Genomic DNA, 20,737 nt, shown 5'->3' with positions numbered 1-20,737 from the left:
AAAATAATAGATTTCGCAGTACAATAGTAGCCTTTTAATATGGTAATAAGAAATAACTTACTATCACAACATACACAAAATGGTTCATCAATCATTTTATTTGAACCATCGTTAACTACTCTTCGTTTCCTTTGGAATTTTGGAGATTCTGGTTTTTCAGGACAATCTTCGGTATCATGAGAATCAAATATTTCACATCTTTCACAATAAAGACGAGTAGTTCTTAAACGTGTTTTTTTGCTTTGATCTCTAGAAATACATACCAGTCAACAATTATTTATATAACTATATTTATATTTTAAAAACCAATTTGAAATAAAATGTCATATAAACTTTAACTAGTTATAACCAGTGACGATATTACCATTATGGTTAGGTCAGACAATTATTTAATAAGTATAGCCCTTAAAATAGGGTCACTGTTTGGAAACCACCAGTATACATTATTACCTCAAACTTTAAAATAGGAGATTAAAATTAAATTATAATAATTGTAATATTTTGGATACTTACACTCCAGAGTCTAAAATTTGTGTTTCTAGTGCTTCAATTTTAAATTTATTATCAGACACCTTGGCATGAAGATCGGCAATTATGTTGTTTAACAAATTAATTTGCCAGTCTTTTTCCTCTAGTATTTTTTCTGTTTCTAAACATTCAAAGTTTACGAAAATGTATACAACAAAATAATTTAATTTTGTTTTAAATGAATTCATTTTTTTATTTTAAATACTAGAATAAATTACAAACCAGATTTAATATCACTTTTAACATTTGTTGGAATAGAGTTGTCATAGCTAACTATCAATTTTTGAAGTGTTTTTTTATCATTTTCTAAAATTTCACATTTTGTTTTAAACTCAGAATAACGATCATTTTCTGTTTTTAACTTATTAATCTGAAAACCACATTTCAAATTACTCAAGTAAAATTATCTAAATAAAAAATATTTATTAATGTTATTCAAATCAACCTCATGTTTCAATGATAAATTTTCACACTCCTTTAGTTTAACATTGTTCTTAGCTGTTTTATATAATTTTTGATAATCTTCTTTTGATACGCTCTCTGGGTTTTTCGCACTAAATATATAGAAAATTACAAATATATTAGCATTGATTTTTTAAAGATAAGCCAAACATAATCATTGACTTAATACTAATCTATGATATTAGTAATTAATCTAGAAATAATTAAATAATAATAATATAATATTCAAACATACTATTATATAAATCACTACTATTTTAGAATTCGACTGTAATAAATTCCTACGTTGCATTTGTTACAAAAAAATTACTTTTCTTATGAACAGAAGTCATAATAACTAATGCGCTTTGAATAATTTCTTTATACATAATTAAATATAATATCCTTACATTTCATATTCGGAAACATCAGTTTCCATAACAGCAGATAACTTTTTATGCAAGCCTAATATTATTGAATTCAACATTTTAATTTCTTGATTTTTCTCTGCTAATAAATGGGCTTCTAAAAATAAAAATAATAATTCAGACCCAAATGTAATTACAATTTAAATACAATATAATGAATTACCAGATTTATCTGTATTTGCTTGAGCATTATTATTCTTAGATTTCTCTGTATCCTTTAATTTCCAAGAATTCAACTAAACATATAAAAAATGTGTATATTTCTTATTAATTTTTTATTTAAAAATTATTCATAATTATTCATAGTTCATTATTATTATATAATAATACAAAAAAAATTATTTAAAGATAATATTTCTATGGACTAATCATGTCAATCATTGAATACAGTAAAATTCTAATAAATCTAATATGATTTCCACTATATTAAATAAATAATAATAAACTATTATTTATTATATCTTATTAAAGTATACTCTCTGGTATGTATTGAAGTGAAGCCCCCTAATCCAGACCAAAAAACATTTATCGGAAATATATGTTTATTTTATTGTCGTCGACAACTACTTATGTTACCGCTTATGATGGGAAATCAGAAACATTGTCGACAACAAATTTTTCTTTGGCTTGGATGGGGATTAACAAAATAATACTGGGGATTATAATACTGTATGTAAAACACTTCTGTAAATATGTTTTTATCAAAAATAAATATTTCTGATACTAACCTCAGTTTGCAACACTAAAATTTGATTCTCTTTAATTTTTAAAGTATTATAAGTTTCTTCATATTTTTTTTCAATGTTATATTTTTCTTGTCTGCCAAAATTAAATCATTTTAACAATTAATTTAAATATTATATTTTGTTAACTTACATAATGTTATGATTCTTCTGAAGTAGATTACTGTCACCTTCAATACGTTCATTTAAACGATGGTTTTCATCTGTTAACTCTTGAATACGGAATTCCAAGTGAGATTGAGCACTGTGACCCTTATCACTAAAATACAAATATCAGATAAAATAATAATATAGGATCAACTTATTACATTGAATAGACAAATGAACTGAATTTAAAATTCATACACAAATATTCTATTATTGTTTGATATCTAATTTTAATATTTTTACTCACAGTAAAGCTTTTAACTGACTCAATTCATCATCGCAAGAAACAGTAGGCTTCAACTCTTGAGACATTTGAATTTTTAGATTTTCAATTTCATGGTTCTTTTCTTCTAACGTTGATCGTAGCCAAGAACACTCAATCTGTAGCCCATCAATTTGTTTTTGGATGTTTAATTTTTCAGTATCTAATCGTTCTGATTCAGTTTTAGTTTTAGCCGTTAGTTCGGCATTAAGACCTTGTTGTTTTTCGATAGTTTTAACCATTTCTTCTTGCATATTAATTTTGGATACTTCTAATAGCTCCAATTCAGTTTTATGTTGTAACACAGTTTTTTCTAACTCAATTTTTAGTGCTTCTAAGTTCAATGCCCGTAATTTTTCTTTTTCTAATTTCAACATCAATTCTTTTTCTGTACTGTTTTCTGCAAACTCATGTAATTGGTTTTTTAATATTTTAATTTCTGTATTTTTTTCATCCAGACAAGTTTCAAATGCCTTCTTTTCAACATTCAATTTATCTTCTACAATTTTCACAAGCTTGTTGGTTTCATTTTCTTTTTCCTTGAGCCTCACATCAAAATCTTCTTTAGTCTGCGTAATTAGACTGTTTAAAAGTTCAACCTTTGAATTATTATCATCTATAATTTTATTTTTTTCTTCAACAGCATTCTTCAACTCTATTATATCATGTTCTTGATTTTTGTAAGTATCCAATTGTTTCTCCAAATTTGATTTTGAATTTTCTAAAATATTAAGTTTTTCCATGAGATTGGAAATTTCATTATTTCTTTCATCCAGCATGATCATACTATTCATTGCTAATACTAATTTTTCATCTGTTAATTTCTCTTCCCCTACTTTTATAAGCTCTTTCATTTTATCTTCTTTTTCTTTCAATTCTGAATTAAACTTTTCTTTACACTGCTCAATCATACTATTCAACTGTTCAATGTTTAAATTATTATCATTGATTAGTTTTGTTTTCTCTTCAATTGATGATTTAAGTTCAGCTATCATATTTTCTTGTTTTTTGCTGGTTTCAATTAATTGTTGCTCAACACTTGTTTTAGAGTTCTCCAGAATACTAAGTTTTTCCATAAGTTTGGTAATTTCATTATTCTTTTCATCCAATATTAGCATAGAATGTTTTTCTAATTTTAATTTTTCTTCCGTTAATTTCTCTTCCCCTACTTTTATAAGCTCTTTCATTTTATCTTCTTTTTCTTCCAACTCTGAATTAAACCTTTCTTTACACTGCTCAATCATACTATTCAACTGTTCAATGTTTAAGTTATTATCATTGATAAGTTTTGTTTTCTCTTCAATTGATAATTTAAGTTCAGCTATCATATTTTCTTGTTTTTTGCTGGTTTCAATTAATTGTTGCTCAACACTTGTTTTAGAGTTCTCCAGAATACTAAGTTTTTCCATGAGTTTGGATATTTCATTATTTTTTTCATTCAGCATTGCCTTATTCTGTTCTTCCATTTGTTTTTTTTCTATGAATAATTTTTCTTCTGCAGTTTTTAATAAATCTTTGATTTCAACTTCTTTTACCTGTAATTTGCTTTCAAATTCATTTTTGGTTAGACTAATTAAATTATTTAGATCATCAATCTTCAAATTGTTATCTTTAATAGTTTTAATTTTGTCTTGGATTATTTCATTTGATTGTTTCAAATCTTGTTCAAGTGATTTACCCGTTTCTAATTGTATTTCTAAATCTTTTTTGATATTTTCTAAATCTCCAATTTTTTTGTGGAGTATTGAATTTTCTTTGTCTTTATCATTTAATATAACTTTAGTTTTTTCTTCTAATGACAACTTTTCTATTTCCATCTTTTCTTCTCCAATTTTTAATAGCTCCTTGATTTCTTCTTCTTTTTGTTGTAGAATAACTTTGTATTCATTTTTAGTTTGTATAACAAAATTATCTAACTGTTTAATTTTTATTTGATTATCATCTATAATTTTATTTTTTTCTTCAATTACATTATTTAAGTGTTGAATATCTTGTATACATATTTCATTAGACGCTAATTTCTCTTCAAGATTCAACTTTGAATTTTCCAAAGACTTTAATTTTTCTAAAAGATTCAAATTTTCTGACGTACTTGTTAGTTTTTCATTTCTTAATAGTTCTAGTTCTGATTTATATGATTCTCGATTTGATGCAATATTTACTTCTAATTCATTAATCTTGTTTTGTAAATCTTTAATAGTCGTTTGATACTTTGTAGTTTCATTTGTTAATTCAGTCTGTAAATTAGCATTACTTAAATCTTGTTTTTGTTTTTCTGTTAATGACAGTTCAAGTTTATTGGATAATGTATTTATTATTTCATCTTTAGTGGCTAATTCTAAACTTTGTCGTTTTAATAATTCATCCCGTTCTCCTTCCAACTGCAGTATTTGTTTTTTCATGGAATCTAATTCATTTTGTTTCGATAAAGTTAACTCATTTAATGATTTATTTAAATTTTCAATTAAAATATTATTTTGTTTTAATTTATCTTCCAAGGCGTTTGTTGCATTTGTTGTTTCCTTCACATAAATTTCATGCTTTTCTTCCAACATTGATTTTTCAGATTTTAAACATGTTAATTCATTTTCAACAGTTTTAAGTTTTGTAGTTAGTTTTTTTTCTATTTCATTTCTAGTAGAATCTTGTTGAAGTTCTAAATCATTATATTTTTTCTCTAGATCGGCTATTACAGTTGTTTGATCTTGTACAGATTTCAATGCTGCTTTTAATTCTGTATTTAAATTTTGATTGACATTTTCCAGTTTTTCAAGTTTTTCAAGATTTTGTTGTTGTATCTGTTCAATTTCTTGATTTTTATTTTCTGATAAACTTTTTAATTCTTGTTTGAGTTCATTTTCAATTTTGATATGATTCTCATGAATTATTTTAGTATCTTGTTCTTTTTCATTAATGATTACTTTGTATTCTTTTTCTAATTTTAATAACTCGTTTTTAAGATTATTTACGATATCATCATGTTCTTCATTCTTTAATGCACTCAAACATTTTATACCCTCGTTTAATTGGTCAATCATCTCTTGATTCTGTTCAATTTTTTTTTCTTTTTCTTCTATTATTTTGGTTAACCGTTCTGTGGTAGCAGATAAATTTTCATTAGCCTCTTTTAATAAACGATCATGAGTTTGAGAATTTTCATTCAATGTTTGACGTAATGTATTTAAAATTGCTTCTTTATCAACTACTTCTGAACTTAAATTGGACACTGATTTTTGTAATTCATCTTCATTGTTGTCTATTAATTTTTTTAGAGTTTCTAACTCTTCTTTTACTCTACATAATTCTTCTTCTTTTTCAAAAATTTTCATTTTTTCTTTTTCTACATCTTTAGCTAGACTTCGTTCTTTAGCCAAATCGAAATCTAGTTCTTTAATCTTTATTAAAAGTTCAGCGTTTTTATTTTGTAGTTCAATATTTAAAACATTTTGTTCTTCATTGGTGAACTGTAGATTTTGAACTTTTTCTTTTTCATCATCTATTTGTTTTTTTATATTATCTAATTGTTTTTGTAGCATTATTATACCATTGACTTGAATTTCTGATGGCTGTTCAAGTTGAGCCTAAAAAGAATAAATCAAACTGTTATATTAATAACTCAGAATAATAAATATATATATAATTAAAACTTACTTTTAACGTTTCCTCCAATTTTTTTTCAGCAACATCAGCTTGATTTGCAGCTTTAATAAATTGTGAACGAAGAAGTTCATTTTCATTTTTCTTTTGAGTTAATTCCAATTTCAATCGATCCATATCTGATACCTTTGTTGGCTAAAATAAAACACCATTAAAAAAAATTAATAAATATTCACACACATCTAAGATAACAATGGTTTTGAGAAATATTGATCATGTATTGTTATATGATACATAAGCTTTAAAATACTGAGAATAAGGATAACTGTTTTTAGGATTAAATAAGCTTAACTTAATGCTAACCAAAAACCTAATTACTTCAATATTCAGATTAAATGATATTTTAATAATATATTTTTTCATAAATAAATTAACAATGTCTTTTTAAGCTATCAAAGGTTAAATTTAATAAACTCAGATAGAGGAAAAAACTTTTCTTACCTAACTGTTCTTAACTGGTACATTTACATGATAAATTTTAGTACATGAAGATTTAATCATTGACATCACTGTGAAAACATTGTTTTTGATACAGAAAAATAATTAAGATATTTATTCCAAAAACTTTAAGTTCAACTTTTAATCAATTATTTTATAACTAATTATTGAACATGGCTGATTAAATATTATAATTATTAAAATTAGATAATTTACTTATGGGAAAAATTTTATATATTTAAAAATATTCAAGTATTGGATTATTTTATATCCAAAAATGGTAAATACAATATGCATTACAATCAAACCATAATTAAAGAAATTAAACTTTATATTACAATTCATTCATATAAAATGACTAACTGAAGTCTTATACTTAAATTAATATTTAAAAACTTTTAAGTCTATAATCAAAATAATATTAAATTAATATATTGAAGCATTAAAAATTATAAAATTTAAAACAAGGGTGCCAGCAATTATTTAAGAACCCCACTACAGTGAATCCAATTAACTAACAATTGTTTGATATAGCTTGTACAGTTATATTAATAATTGTATTATATACTGTGGGCCATGAGAGAATGCACCCGGCGGCTGACTAAAACTCCTTTTTTCACAAATCCGCACCATTTTACTGGCCAGATCGCCACCCGTCTTAGCGAGCCGGTTACGGCGACAGGTGTGTACCATAGACCAGTAGCCGCACGGAGGGGGAAATTTAGCCTCGAGACGACGGAGCTCTGTCATTTGGATGCGCGTGCAGGGTGCATTCTCTCGTAGCCCAGAGTATAGTGATTAAGCATCAGGGTATACATTCAATTTCTTTAATATAATATATATTATATTATATAATCCAGTGGCGTACCCAGGACTTTTCAATAGTGGATGGGGGGAGGGGGGCTAAACAATTAAACAAGGTAAATCAGAATTTGATATCCATTACCTTATACTAGGTTGTTATTATTATATCCCATAACTGTAATAACCTCTACAAATAATTGATAATATGCAAAATATTTCTTTAAAACAGTTTACAGAAATATCATGGATTGTACATTGTCATTTATTAAATAAGATTTATACCATAACACGGCCAATGAGGGAGGGGTGGAGGTTGAAACCTCCTTAGCCCTCTGGGTATGCCACTGATAAAATCTAAATTATTTTAAAACTCGAAAATGTATATTTGATTTAAATCAAACAATTTATTGTTGTTTTTTTATGATTATTTAATTTGTACCATAAATATGATAAGGCGGTATTCATTAGTAATTTTTACATATTATTATAATTATCATTGGTGATACTTAATAGTTAATAATATGTAAACTGAGAGAACTATAAAATGCAAATTGGCCAACACTATTTATATAAAAACGAATAGATACCATTAAAATTTACGAATTCATCTACAATATCATTTTCAAATACATACATAAAAAATCCACTGTTTGATTCAATAATTAAATTGTTCTTACTTTACTGATTACTGTTTATAGCCTTTATTTCAGACTATACCTCAGTAACATACTACTATAATCTAACATTTAGTCAAAGAAAAATATTTTTAAAAGTTTATTTGAATAAATAGTAAATACCAATAATATTACTTTATCTTTATTTTCATTTAAATTATGAATTACATTAAGTAATTTCGGAATTATTTTATGCACTCATGCATAAGTATTAAGCTGTACTATTATTAAATTGTATATGAATCTATATATTATACACATATTATGTACATTATTTATATATACTGTAGATGCACTTAGGTACAATTAGGGGGGCTTAGCCCTGAGTTTTTTTAATAATATTTTTATTTCAAATATTAGTTAGCAGGGTCTGCACTGTTGATACAATTTAGTCCCCTTTCCTAGGTCTTTTATATTGTTTCTTTGCTCTATCAACCAAACATATTTTTTAATTTGATCGCATATTATCTTGAATAAATAGCTCTTCATAAACAGTCAACATTATACACACTTTTCAAACTAGAAAATTCAAAGTTAAGGTATAAAATATTTTAGAATGTAGATTGAAGTATTTAACATTTAAATCAGATAAAAATATATTCAAGAGCTTATGGACTGAAAAATTAAATACATTTTATAAGATATACAATATCACTTTAAATAGCTCAAAATTATACCATGCAGTACAACATAATGGTAAAAAAATCACAAGGATTTCAAGGCAGGATAAATGAAAAATATACAAAATGAAAATTATTTTCATTACTTGGTGAAAAATAAAACATTATAAAATAATAAAATGTAACAAACAGAATCAAAAAAATATAACAAACAATAAAATTAGATATAAAGTTAGAATAGTCTAATAAAATGTGGAACAATAAATTAAGATTACATATATTAATAATTGTATTTAATTATTATATCTTGTAGTGCATTTGTTAATAATTTAGACTTTGGTGTTTAAAAATAAACAAAAACATTGCATTAATGTTTATACCAATAATCAATATATGTTTTAGTTTATACAATAAGTGATGGTTGAATTAATAATAACCAGATTCCCATTGCGGATGATAGGTTTCCACAAATCTCACTTCTGACTAGAAATGTTAACAAAATAATTAATATTTTTTTCCATTTCTAAAAAAAAATGATTATATTTAAAACAAAATATAAATTTCACTACTTACCTGGTTTGTATTGTTCAAAATTATTAAAAAAAAACATTTGTTTTAACTGTTATTAAAGATATTATCTTATTTTTAGTTTTAATAAAAGTTAATTTTCCTTCACCAGTGTATGATATAAAATAAAATATAAAAAATTTATCAAATGCTTCATATTTATGGCCTCTTAGTTATTTAACAATGGCACTTTTTATTATTTCAGTGCAGTCTTAAATTATATTCAATATTCATAGTAATTATTCGAGGCTCTAGTCAGTTACAATTGAAAGCTTATGTACCATTTAGATATTTGAGTAAAATAACCATTAAATTATATCTAATCCATATTCTTACATATTATAATTATAATCTCAATTTAATTAAAAATATATAACTTACTGTAGTATTATAATAATTATTAGTTTAGTATAGTTTGTTTAATTGTTCCATTTTAGGAGGATAACATTTGTATCTTATTTTATCAAATATTCTATATAAAGCAAACTTTTCACTGTAATTTTAATTTTATTGTTAACCCAATGTTAGTTTCGCCAGTGTATATTACGTCATTAGTTGAATTGGAGTCTTATCGACCAAATTGTATTTTTCAATAATAAAAAAAACTTTTATACAGTTTTATAATTTTATCAAAACAAATAATTATTTCATATATTTTTACAGCTTATATGATATAATTATAAAAAGATACTTCTTCTTTTTACATCAAATGGCTAATATTAAAAAAAAAAAATAAGATTGTACCAATTATATGGAGTCTCATCGCATGCAATTAAAGTTTTCAAAAAAAACCCTTATTTAGAACATTATTATAGTATTTTTAATATTATTTATAAAAAGTTTCAATTACAATTAAATAAATCAATGATTTAAATGTTAAATGTATATGTTTTATTCAAGATGTAAAAAAAGTGAGGCCTATTTGACCATAGCGCGACTAAGACTGGGTTAAATTAACAAAATATAACCTATTACAACCATCACTATCCACTAAGGAGGTGTTCTTTAAAGGGTCAAAACTAACTTTTAATCAATATTATAAAAAAAGAGTAAATTACCTTATATTTTACAATAGGTCAATTAATTAATCAAATTAATTATTTTAAATATCAGTTGTTTTGTTAGAGTCCCTTAAAGACTCTACACCAGTTCTGTCAGACTCTTTAAGTGTACAGAAGAATATATTATTATTACCAATAGGTAATGCTAAATTCATAATTAATTAATTTCCACCAGAAAGAATAACGCAAAGAGCATTTTTGTTATCATTAGCGTGTTATAAACGGGCAACACATTTCACATTGGGACCTTTTGTTTTCAATATTATATAAAATATATATGTATATATATATATTATATACATTAAGGGCAGTAAAAAATATTTTTTTTAGTATGGCATGCATAGAAAGCAAAAAGTATCAACATATTTATTTTGTGCATTGATAAATTAAAGCTAAAAAATGTATTTTTAAAAGTATGAATACAAATTAATGTGTTTTTTAATATTTAAAGCAGAGTGGATAATGCATAATATTATAAGATATCATACTTATTAATTTTTTAAATAGCAAAATCTAATAATATTAATTAGATATTTATTTATGAATCTATAGCAAAATGTAATAAAAAATAGCAAAATAAAAAAACGTTTAACAATATCAAACTAATTTATGTTTTATAATATTATTAAAATAAATAATTTAATATATTTTTAAAAATATATAATAGTTTACCTTCACCAAATAACTTGATTTTATTTAATTTTAAATTACTTTCCTGTAATAAATCGAACATTTTTTTTTATCTTTAAATCATATTAAAATGTATGAATAATATAAAGATTAGAAGCAATTAAAATGCATGCAAAATACCTTGTAACTTAAAGAGGCAACTCCAAGTCTTACCCGAGTTGGTATCGATGACATGGTGGTTGATGTAATACCACTGATCATAGATCCATTCATAGAACCTGGTGAACGTTTTGCCTTGTGAATAGCACAATTGGTCGACATTCGACTGGCAGACATCGGCGATTTGGAAACTTTAGCAATAGGAGTGAATAAGCCAAATTTATCTTCACATTCAAAATATCTAAAAACAAAAATATAATTATTGTAATTTTAAAAATATTTTCAATAAACAAATGAATTACCTAATTCCTTCCACAATTCCATTATTTTTTCCAAGAGGATCATCTAATTCGATACCACACCATTCTCCTGGTGCAAATTGAGTTGCGCCACGATACCTTAAAACTCCCAATTTAGATCCTTGTCCACTGCTGATTATAACACGATCGCCAATTTTTAAATCACTGCTACTTTTAGCTATTGGCGTTTGACTAATACCTACAATAAAGTATACATTATATAATATATTATACTAACCATCAACGTTTAACTTTTATACATTTATAGAGAAAAATAAGGGGAAAATAGGTAACTAATTCTGAACACCTGTACCCTATGCTGAAGTGGAAGTGAAAATTTGAATTTCATGATTTTTTTTTTATTAAATTTGTTGATTGTTTCAATACACTAAGTATTATTATAATCGCTCAAATTATAAATTTACAAATAGTTGTTAATAGTGGATTGAATGTAATAGATATAATTAAAGTTAAAATTAAATTAATGAGGATATGTCTGAGGAAAAGATAAGATAATGTAGGTATAGGGATAATATTATGAGGAGATAATGCCTTTAGCTATTAATGTGTTTAAAACTGAGGTAAGGAGATAAATTAATGGACTAATTAAAGAGCTTAAATAAGATATGAGTTTTGAAAAGGTATTTGATATTAGTTATGTGATTATATTTTGGTTGTTGGTAGCTTCTGCATATGATTTGGTTTTGGTTCTAGGTTGAGAGCGATGGTGTGAATTTTTGAAGTAGATTTTTGAAATGTTTACTCGTATGCCTGGCATCCTTTAAAGTTTGAGGTGTGGTCTAAGGTGCATAGAGCGCATTTAGCAGGGGTATTTCGGTCTTTGATGCACTTGTTTGTTGGGTTGTTTTCGCCACATCTGACACATCGAGCATCGTGACTGCACGAATTTAATGGTAAATCATAGTATGCTGGAAAACGATTATGAGTGGAAACGGTCTACCTTTTTGTTACCATGTATTAAATTGGATAAAACTCGTGGATAAAACATACAAGTCTAATAAAAATTTTAAATAGATCGAACATTTCAAATGTTTCTAAACAGCTAAGAATATTTCGAAAATGTCATTACACCCTTATTTATAATGAATATTTAAACATATGTTGAAAATATAAAGCCTCAATGGTTTTTCCTGATTATTTTGAAAATAAATGAGAAATGTCTACATTTTACCCCTCCCTGCAAAGACGCACAGTGTACATTTCGTCTAGTTACCTACCAGAAACCTCATTTGTAGTTTATGATCGGAGCATTTTTCTGCTAAAAAAAAGCGACAGTATTTTTTAAACAAAATTTTAACGAGTATATAAATAAATTATGATCCAAGCTCTGCTCTTGATCTTTTTCTTTTTCTTTCTGATTCAAACGTAGTAATTTACCATTGGTTTTTCATTTAAATATACCCACCTCAGTGACCCATACAACTTCTGAATCACACTTATTTTTACTTACTTTTTGCGGCAGTTTTAGTGGCTGTTACAGTTGAACCTTGCCGTTTAGGCATAGGAGTTGAAAACCCTAATGGTTTAGTAGCGGCAAATGAACTTTGAACCATTGAATCTTCAACAGAACTCAAAGGAGCAGAAGTGAGATTAGTCAGACGAGCAAATATGCCTCTCTTAGGTCCACATTGAAAATATCTAGTTCCACTCACGGACCCATCATTTTTACCTAAAATAAAATATATTATGAAACTCAACATCATAACTCATATATTAGGTACCAAATTACCAATTGGTTCATCGAGTACTACACCAGCCCAATCTCCGTTTCCAAAATTAGTTTCGCCTATGTATGCAATTTGCCCGGGTTTAGTTCCACCCACCCAAATTCGATTGCCGATAATAAATTTGTCCGTATCTTCTGTGAGAACAACACTGTTTCCTAGAAAATTATAAGACTAACGTAAGTTATTTTTCAATATATAATTACGCGAATAAGTACATGTTATTCGTGTGGCCGCGACGCCACGTGTTGTATACCATAATGCAGTGATGATTATTTAAATGGACGCATACAATATGATAATGTGTTTAAAATAAAGATCATAAAACAAACCTGAACTACGTCTTACACCGGCTTCACTTAGTCTACGTGCATCTCCCATGAAAGAATCTGAACCGCCTAATATAAAAGCAACATGAAAAAACTAAACTACTTACATCGCATACACAAAAATAATAAAATGCTGCAACTTACTTGATGATTTGCGTTCATCTGTTGGCTTTTTATTAAAATCATTGTTTTTGCTAACATACGCCATGTCTAATAAATTACAAACAGAAAACAAAATGCAACATGCAGAATGCTAATATTATAAGCAATAATAAACAATTATTAGTTATAAATTATAATATTGTTATTAAATATGCGTAAAGTCGTAAAGATCCAAAAATATAAAAATCCTTAGTGTATCCAATGTATCATTCATCATACATGCGTGCGTACATACATTTTAAATATAATTTACAAAAATGAATTGGAAATAGATATTGTGGATGTTATAGACGAGTTCAAAATGCTTTGCTGCAGTTAAAAAGACTTAAGCCTTAATAATAATTTTTTTTTTTTTCAAGTGACAAAACAAATTTTAGGTGAAAATATATTTTGTGATTTTATTACTGCACTTTTTTTTCTTTTAGAGAGAAGGGGCCAATTATTTTTGGGCAATATTTTTTTTTGTTTTGCCAATGAAATCAGCGCAGGCCTGTACTCTATTGTATTATCATAACAATTGTATTAAATAAATTTAAATAAGCTAATAATATACAATATAAATAAAGACAGAAACTGATAATTTGGTTGAGGAAAGAAAAATAAACTCTAAATAATAGTTAAATACTAAAACTACGAGATAATAAAGCACCACTGATACCAAACTATTTATAATAAACCATAATATATTAATATATAATAACTAATAAATAATAAGTAATGACATAATGACTAATAAATGACCCATATTATTCGTGCAATTACCTACTAATAATAATCTAGATAATTATACTTTCGATATTTTAATTTAAATTGTTTTACGGATAAAAATATAACGCTTGAAAAATGTAATCATTAACTTTTGAAAATGCAAACGTGATTTATATTATAGATTATTATTTATTTTAAGATTTACACTTTCAAAAATTATTATTACCTGCAGTTTTTTTCACACTTGAACCACCGTCTAGTCTGGTCGCAATAGAGCTTACGCCATCTGAAATTACATGACATTAAATAGTTGTTATTAACAGATTGATCATAATCAATAATGACAATAGGATGAGTGGGATTATAGTTAAAGGTAGGTACGTCAGTGAAAATTAAATGATCAAGATCAAACTGAACAATCCTTACTTACTATCGACGTTAGAAATATTTATGCCTAAAGTATAAAAATGTTGAACAATATTTTCTCGCTGATTATAGAGTTTCAAATTAAAATTTATTAATACAAGACAAGTAGGTCATAAGTTTAAATTCACCCACTAAATTAAACAAATGTAGGCGTACTTAAACTAGTATGCACGACTGTAGCCTAGTGTGGGACGATGTTCTATGTTCACCGCGTGTTTACTCAAATAACAGGATATAAACATAAAAATTATAGTACGACTTTGTAATTTGTATGAATATTTTTTATCCTAGGGGATGCGATATAACTCATGTTCTATATTTCTATTCTGTTTCTGAGTACCATATTCATATTCACATTTAATTAAATATGTTTTCGTTTATTTTACAGGCATCATTTTTACAAGTGCGGACCATGCTTAAAATATATTATAATTTAAAACAAACAAATTTGTTTATCATATTGTTATATTATACCTATACAACTTGCACAAAACGATTCACTATATTAAAATACATACGAGAAAGTTAAAATTTTAATAAAATTGTGAGTTAAAGTAAAGTGTTTTTACGACATTTCGATACATTATTTTTCATTAAATTTACCATTATCGAATCGCATTGGTACAAGACTTAAAAACGTACGTTATCGTTTTAAAAAAGATTTCTTACAAGTTATAACTATAAACAAATAAATTTCATATATTTAATTGCATATTAGGTACAATAAAATAATAATTATTATTTTTGTTATTCGATTATTATAATAAATTCTTATAATATGTTTTGAAGGACATCCGTAATATATTAATAATATTATGATAAATTGTTAGTTAAATTTGTTTATATTATTAGTATTTAGTTGTTACTACATACGAGTAAATATACATTAATATTCAAATATATTAGGTTAAAACAGTACATTTTTTGGTTAAAATTCTAAAATAATTATGTGTTCAAAAAGATAAAATAAGAATAAATAATATAGTATAATATATTACTTTCGGCAAATAACAATACCACCATTTTTTAAATTTAATACCTCTCAAATAATGTACCGTCTATTTATTGAGTATTGTTTTTTTTTAATTCATCTATTTATATTAAAATGTATTATAATTCTACCATCTGCTCGGCAGAATAAATCCAAATGTCTTGGTATAATTGTCTCTTCGAATACAGGATTAGGCATCTCATATAATATAGGTAGGTACTAAGAATACCGATCTGTACACTGAACTGAACTGTCCGAATATTTACAAACAACACCTGACTAGAGAACAACAACTAATGATGACCGTAACCTTGTAAGCACAGGTGCATAGTAGGTCGCCTACGAACTTTTTTCCTCTGTGAAGGAGGTGTTGCAGGAGTGGCCCCCCTTCCAAGTTATTGGTATGTGTTTATACGTACATGGCACATCCGAATTCAATATATTATTACACTATATATTTCAACACATCCTGTAATAATTATAAAACCTATATATTATATTATATCCCGAACAACCCGTTACCCGTATACAGTAAATACAGTAGTGCAATAACTGCAATTTCGGTACTAAGCTAATTTTACTTTAATTGTGTATAGGTATAAATAAATACCAACTGATAATTTTTTTCATTTAAAGAACCAAATGCTTATTTATTTTTTTAGTCATAAATGTAATAATACTTTAACAATAATATTATTTACCGTGAAAACTGACTCACCAAGTTTGATGGAAGATGAGCTGGGTAACCTCGACACTCCTATTGAGGGAATTTTCGTTGGTGGTCGTAAACCAGACGTCTTAATTTCCTTATTTTCTGAATTTTCACTCATTTTAAATAGTATTAACAAACGGTTATAAACGTATTGAAAATAAATCACGAAAAACTATAAGCTTTCAAAATTATAGGTAGAATAAATCAAAACACAAATATAAACAGAACAATACGAACCAAGCATATTTTTTAAACAACAATAATCAAAGTAAAATTTAAAATATGTATTTTGATTTAAAATTTGAATAACACACAGCACACCTGAAAAAGATAAATACATAAATGTATTATTATATTTGTAAAACACAAATAAAAATAAAAGCGTAGGTGTATACCTATATAAAAAGTGGCAAAATATATACGACACACTATTGTCACTATTATCTTAGATATATTTTAACAGATAAGATACTCATTATCATGTTCTCATCCTAATACAAAGGCGTATACATGGTTTAGCGTATACATGGTACGTCGTGGTTTTCTAATAAACAATTTTAAATAAAAAATATTTGGCAAAACACACTAGATAAAGTGCCAAATCTGTTTTTATATCCATATGATGGATTTCAAACTCAGACACCCACTTATGACATATTACCAAAACAATAGTAATTATAAGTTGTAAAATTGAGGATGTCAAATTTTAACACTTTGTCGGTACATACCTACACATCTTACCTATACATTATAATTATAAATAAATGAAAACCATTACCAAATGGTTATTTGCATATATATTATTTGCTTGTTAATTTAAAAGAAGAAAAATTAAACAAATAAATAAATTATTCATTTATTTTAAAAATTAAAATGGCTTTATTAATGTTGTATAATTTTATTAAATAGTTTAAACTACATTTTACTATTTATCTGACAAAGCAGTGATAATAACGACTAGATAAAGACTTTAGCCGTCCATATTTTTTTAGTGAAACCCGACACAAAGTAAGTAGCGGAATTTATAGTAATATAATTAAGTACAATATATTGTATTTATACTCAAATACTCAATGGTAATATGTATATTTTGTAGCATAGACCTATAAACTAAGTGATTTGTAGTGATTTTTACTTGTTGGCACTTCTACCCTGAAGCCATAGATGAGAATTAAATTCCTTCTCGTAATCTCGTCTACGATTTTTTTCATTGAACCATATTAATAGTACTATTTACACGCATTTAAGCGATTACGTGACACTCATACACGGCGAAAGGAGGACAATTCATATTCAGCATTAAAATAATATATTCCATCGTCGTGTGTTTTCGACGTATTGCAAATAAATAGGAAAACAGTAAATAGATACGTTTAGGCATTAAATGATACGGAGACAATGACGATCAACAGCTTCTGATGAAATCGATGGTGACAATTATAAAATCAATCAACGGTACCTTAGTATAACAAAAACAGGTACCTAACTTTAAAATGTACACTTGATTTGTTCATACAGGAGATTAAAATTTAATTGATATAAATATAAAGACAATCCTAACAAAATCAATAATTGCATGCACACCGCACGACTGCCTTTAAATTCAATGAATTACATTTTTGTAATAATACAAGAAATAATTAATATAAATCGGGTAAATGATGGAACGGGTATAGGTTACGTTTCGTATTAAATTTTCAAGCTCTTTGACCAAATTAAATTTATTATATCAGCAATTATAGAAAAAAACATATTTCAAATATCTCAAAATATTTAGATTTTTTATTATTATTTGTTAAGTAATAAGACATTCTTAGCCCATGCGGCTATCTACATCTCGGATATTTACAAAATGACTTTACATTTTAGATTCTGAGTGGAACGATGAATGTATTGATTTTACAATGATGTGTGTTTTTTTAAAATTTTTTTTTGTGTCTGTCATCACCTTTTAGGACAGTAAAAGTGCTTGGATTTTCTTCAACAGTACCTTTTCTAATAAGAAAGTGAATCTAGTTGGTACTTTGGGGGGTCAAAAGTAAAGATTTCCCAGTAGTTTTCAAAAGCGCCGTGAAAAATAAATCAAAAATTAAGGAAAAACGGGAATTTTTACGCAGAATCTGTTTTCGAGAAAATCGATTTTTGTTTTTGGTACAACTCTAAAACAATTTTTATTGAATGTTTATATTAGCATTTTCTATACGCCATAACATTTTCCAAATATTTTGACTTATTTTGAGCTATTTACGGACATTTTCAGTTTTCAATTTTTTTATTTTTTTTTTTCTATAAATATCAATAAAATTTTATTTGTTGGGCGAAAAAGCTTGAAAAATTAATAGAAGGCTCCTGATATATTGTTTCAAAGGCAGTTGAAAAATATTAAAAATTCATAGTCACAATTTTTTTTATAAGGATTTAAAGATAGAATTTTGACAACATTTATCAAATTTAAAATTGAATAATTATTTGGTAGTTAAAAATTTATAAAATGTTCAACTTTTATACCTAAGAATTGAAAATTTCAAACAAGATTCACGTACGTAGTTAATTCTGTTACCAAAAAATCTAAAAAAATAGATAAGTACAGATTATTTTTATAGTCATTTTAAGCTCGAATGTGGAACGAAATTATATATTAAAAAACCTAGAATAACTATTTTTGTTATTTTTTTGTGATATTATAATATTACTCGTGAGTACTTAGCTAGGAAACTTCTAAAGTATACTATTATATGTATCTATGATAGTATCACGGTTTGTTGTTGATGTATAACACTATAACGCGTTATAAGTACCTAATGAATATTGTGATATGATTAATTTGGAATTTATTATAGATACCTATTATTGGTCAATTTTTTTTTTAATACCATAGATAAGTATATAATATATCTTATACCTGGACTGACATACCGTCTCCGCTTAGAATCGTTTTTCTTATACAGTGATATTATATCATTGTATTCAAATTTAATACTATCCATTATACAGTGACCCACTTGTAATCTACTGTAAAGCAGAGCGACATCCACTTACCCACCTTTTTTTTACTTTAATTTTTTGGCTATTTTAGCATGATAATAATTAATGCAAAGTTATTATGGTGGCTTAATATAAAATGTTGTTTAAATAATTAAGTCATGAGAGCGTCCAAGTCTAAGGCAGCGTTGGAGCGGTGGTACCATATATGTGGCTTTGTTGAATTGGTACTTGGTAGTGCATTGATCCTGTTGACTTCTGAATAGACTTGATAAAGCTTCTGTAGTAAAAGTAGTACCTATAGTTACGTCGTAACTCAATAGCAAATTACCTTATAGATACTTGACATTTTCAATAATTTTTTTATTAATCTTAGATCTGCAGATGAAATGAAAACCTAAAATACAAGATTCCTCATAAGTTTTTATTTAGTTCTACCTAAAACAATATAAAAAATTACCGAAGTAACATTAATAATTTATGAAAGTTAAAGTTCAAAATTGTACGACACACAAGTATTTGATATTCACACGTCACCCGTAAATTAATGATTTCTCATTGAATAATTTTTATATTTTGTCGTAATTCAAAAACGAATAACCACTCATACTTGAAATTTTCATAAAATGTTTATTTTATCGTTTTCTGTAGAAGATGACGTTTAAAAAATATTTAGTCTCTTTTTGAGAAATGTAAAGACTTTTGAATTTTCATTTTTTTTTAGTTTATCTCTGTAATAATCGATTAGAAATTTTTCACTGGGTCAAAAAGCTTGTTTAATTAATATGAGGTTCCTCATACGTTTATATAATAGCAATTTAAAAATATTAATGAAACATGGGCGCGATTTTTTTTTATAAGCATTTAAATTTAATATGTTGACAAAATTCATGAAAATCACAAAAATGAGCAAATTTAGAGTAAAAAAGTGGGTAAGTGAATGTCGCTCTGATGTACAGTAGGTTACAAGTGGGTCACTGGGTCACTGTAATGGATGGTGTTAAATTTGAATTCAATGATATAATATCATTGTATAAGGAAAACGATTCTAAGCGAAAACGGTCAGTCAGCCATGATATTGCTAAGTATATTTGATGATATTATTTTATTTTATTAATTTGCATATTTACCTATTACGTGGAACGTTGTTTAACATTTTCAATCCTTAGCTATTAATGTTGAACATGTTATACATTTTTAACTACAAAATAATTATTAAATTTA

The 20,737-nt window shown here is 26.0% G+C and overlaps 1 protein-coding gene across 6 annotated transcripts in view; it reads right to left on the bottom strand.

Annotated features, from left to right (window-relative positions):
* The window catches only part of LOC100160993 (CAP-Gly domain-containing linker protein 1), a 34,969-nt gene that overhangs the window by 663 nt on the left and 13,569 nt on the right, over nucleotides 1-20,737 (bottom strand). Inside the window, exons 2-19 of one of the 6 annotated variants that reach the window (XM_029486703.1) lie at nucleotides 16,538-16,852; nucleotides 14,629-14,688; nucleotides 13,677-13,742; nucleotides 13,536-13,601; nucleotides 13,209-13,361; nucleotides 12,930-13,148; nucleotides 11,462-11,657; nucleotides 11,214-11,400; nucleotides 6,201-6,341; nucleotides 2,535-6,130; nucleotides 2,274-2,399; nucleotides 2,126-2,216; nucleotides 1,561-1,633; nucleotides 1,380-1,494; nucleotides 974-1,082; nucleotides 751-898; nucleotides 514-649; nucleotides 62-249 (exon numbers count right to left, since the gene is read on the bottom strand). In XM_029486703.1, the coding sequence (XP_029342563.1) occupies nucleotides 62-249; nucleotides 514-649; nucleotides 751-898; nucleotides 974-1,082; nucleotides 1,380-1,494; nucleotides 1,561-1,633; nucleotides 2,126-2,216; nucleotides 2,274-2,399; nucleotides 2,535-6,130; nucleotides 6,201-6,341; nucleotides 11,214-11,400; nucleotides 11,462-11,657; nucleotides 12,930-13,148; nucleotides 13,209-13,361; nucleotides 13,536-13,601; nucleotides 13,677-13,742; nucleotides 14,629-14,688; nucleotides 16,538-16,649 (5,782 nt within the window). In that variant the 5' untranslated portion in view covers nucleotides 16,650-16,852. Of the gene's footprint in view, nucleotides 1-61; nucleotides 250-513; nucleotides 650-750; nucleotides 899-973; nucleotides 1,083-1,379; nucleotides 1,495-1,560; nucleotides 1,634-2,125; nucleotides 2,217-2,273; nucleotides 2,400-2,534; nucleotides 6,131-6,200; nucleotides 6,342-11,213; nucleotides 11,401-11,461; nucleotides 11,658-12,929; nucleotides 13,149-13,208; nucleotides 13,362-13,535; nucleotides 13,602-13,676; nucleotides 13,743-14,628; nucleotides 14,689-15,950; nucleotides 16,268-16,537; nucleotides 16,853-20,737 lie in introns of those variants that run through there. The other 5 variants (XM_008182251.3, XM_016802339.2, XM_016802341.2 and 2 more) reach the window with 5 other exon arrangements.

Source organism: Acyrthosiphon pisum, chromosome A1, assembly GCF_005508785.2.
Source record: "Acyrthosiphon pisum isolate AL4f chromosome A1, pea_aphid_22Mar2018_4r6ur, whole genome shotgun sequence".
NCBI classification, from domain to species: domain Eukaryota; kingdom Metazoa; phylum Arthropoda; class Insecta; order Hemiptera; family Aphididae; genus Acyrthosiphon; species Acyrthosiphon pisum.
This window is presented reverse-complemented; position numbering and strand designations above follow the sequence as displayed.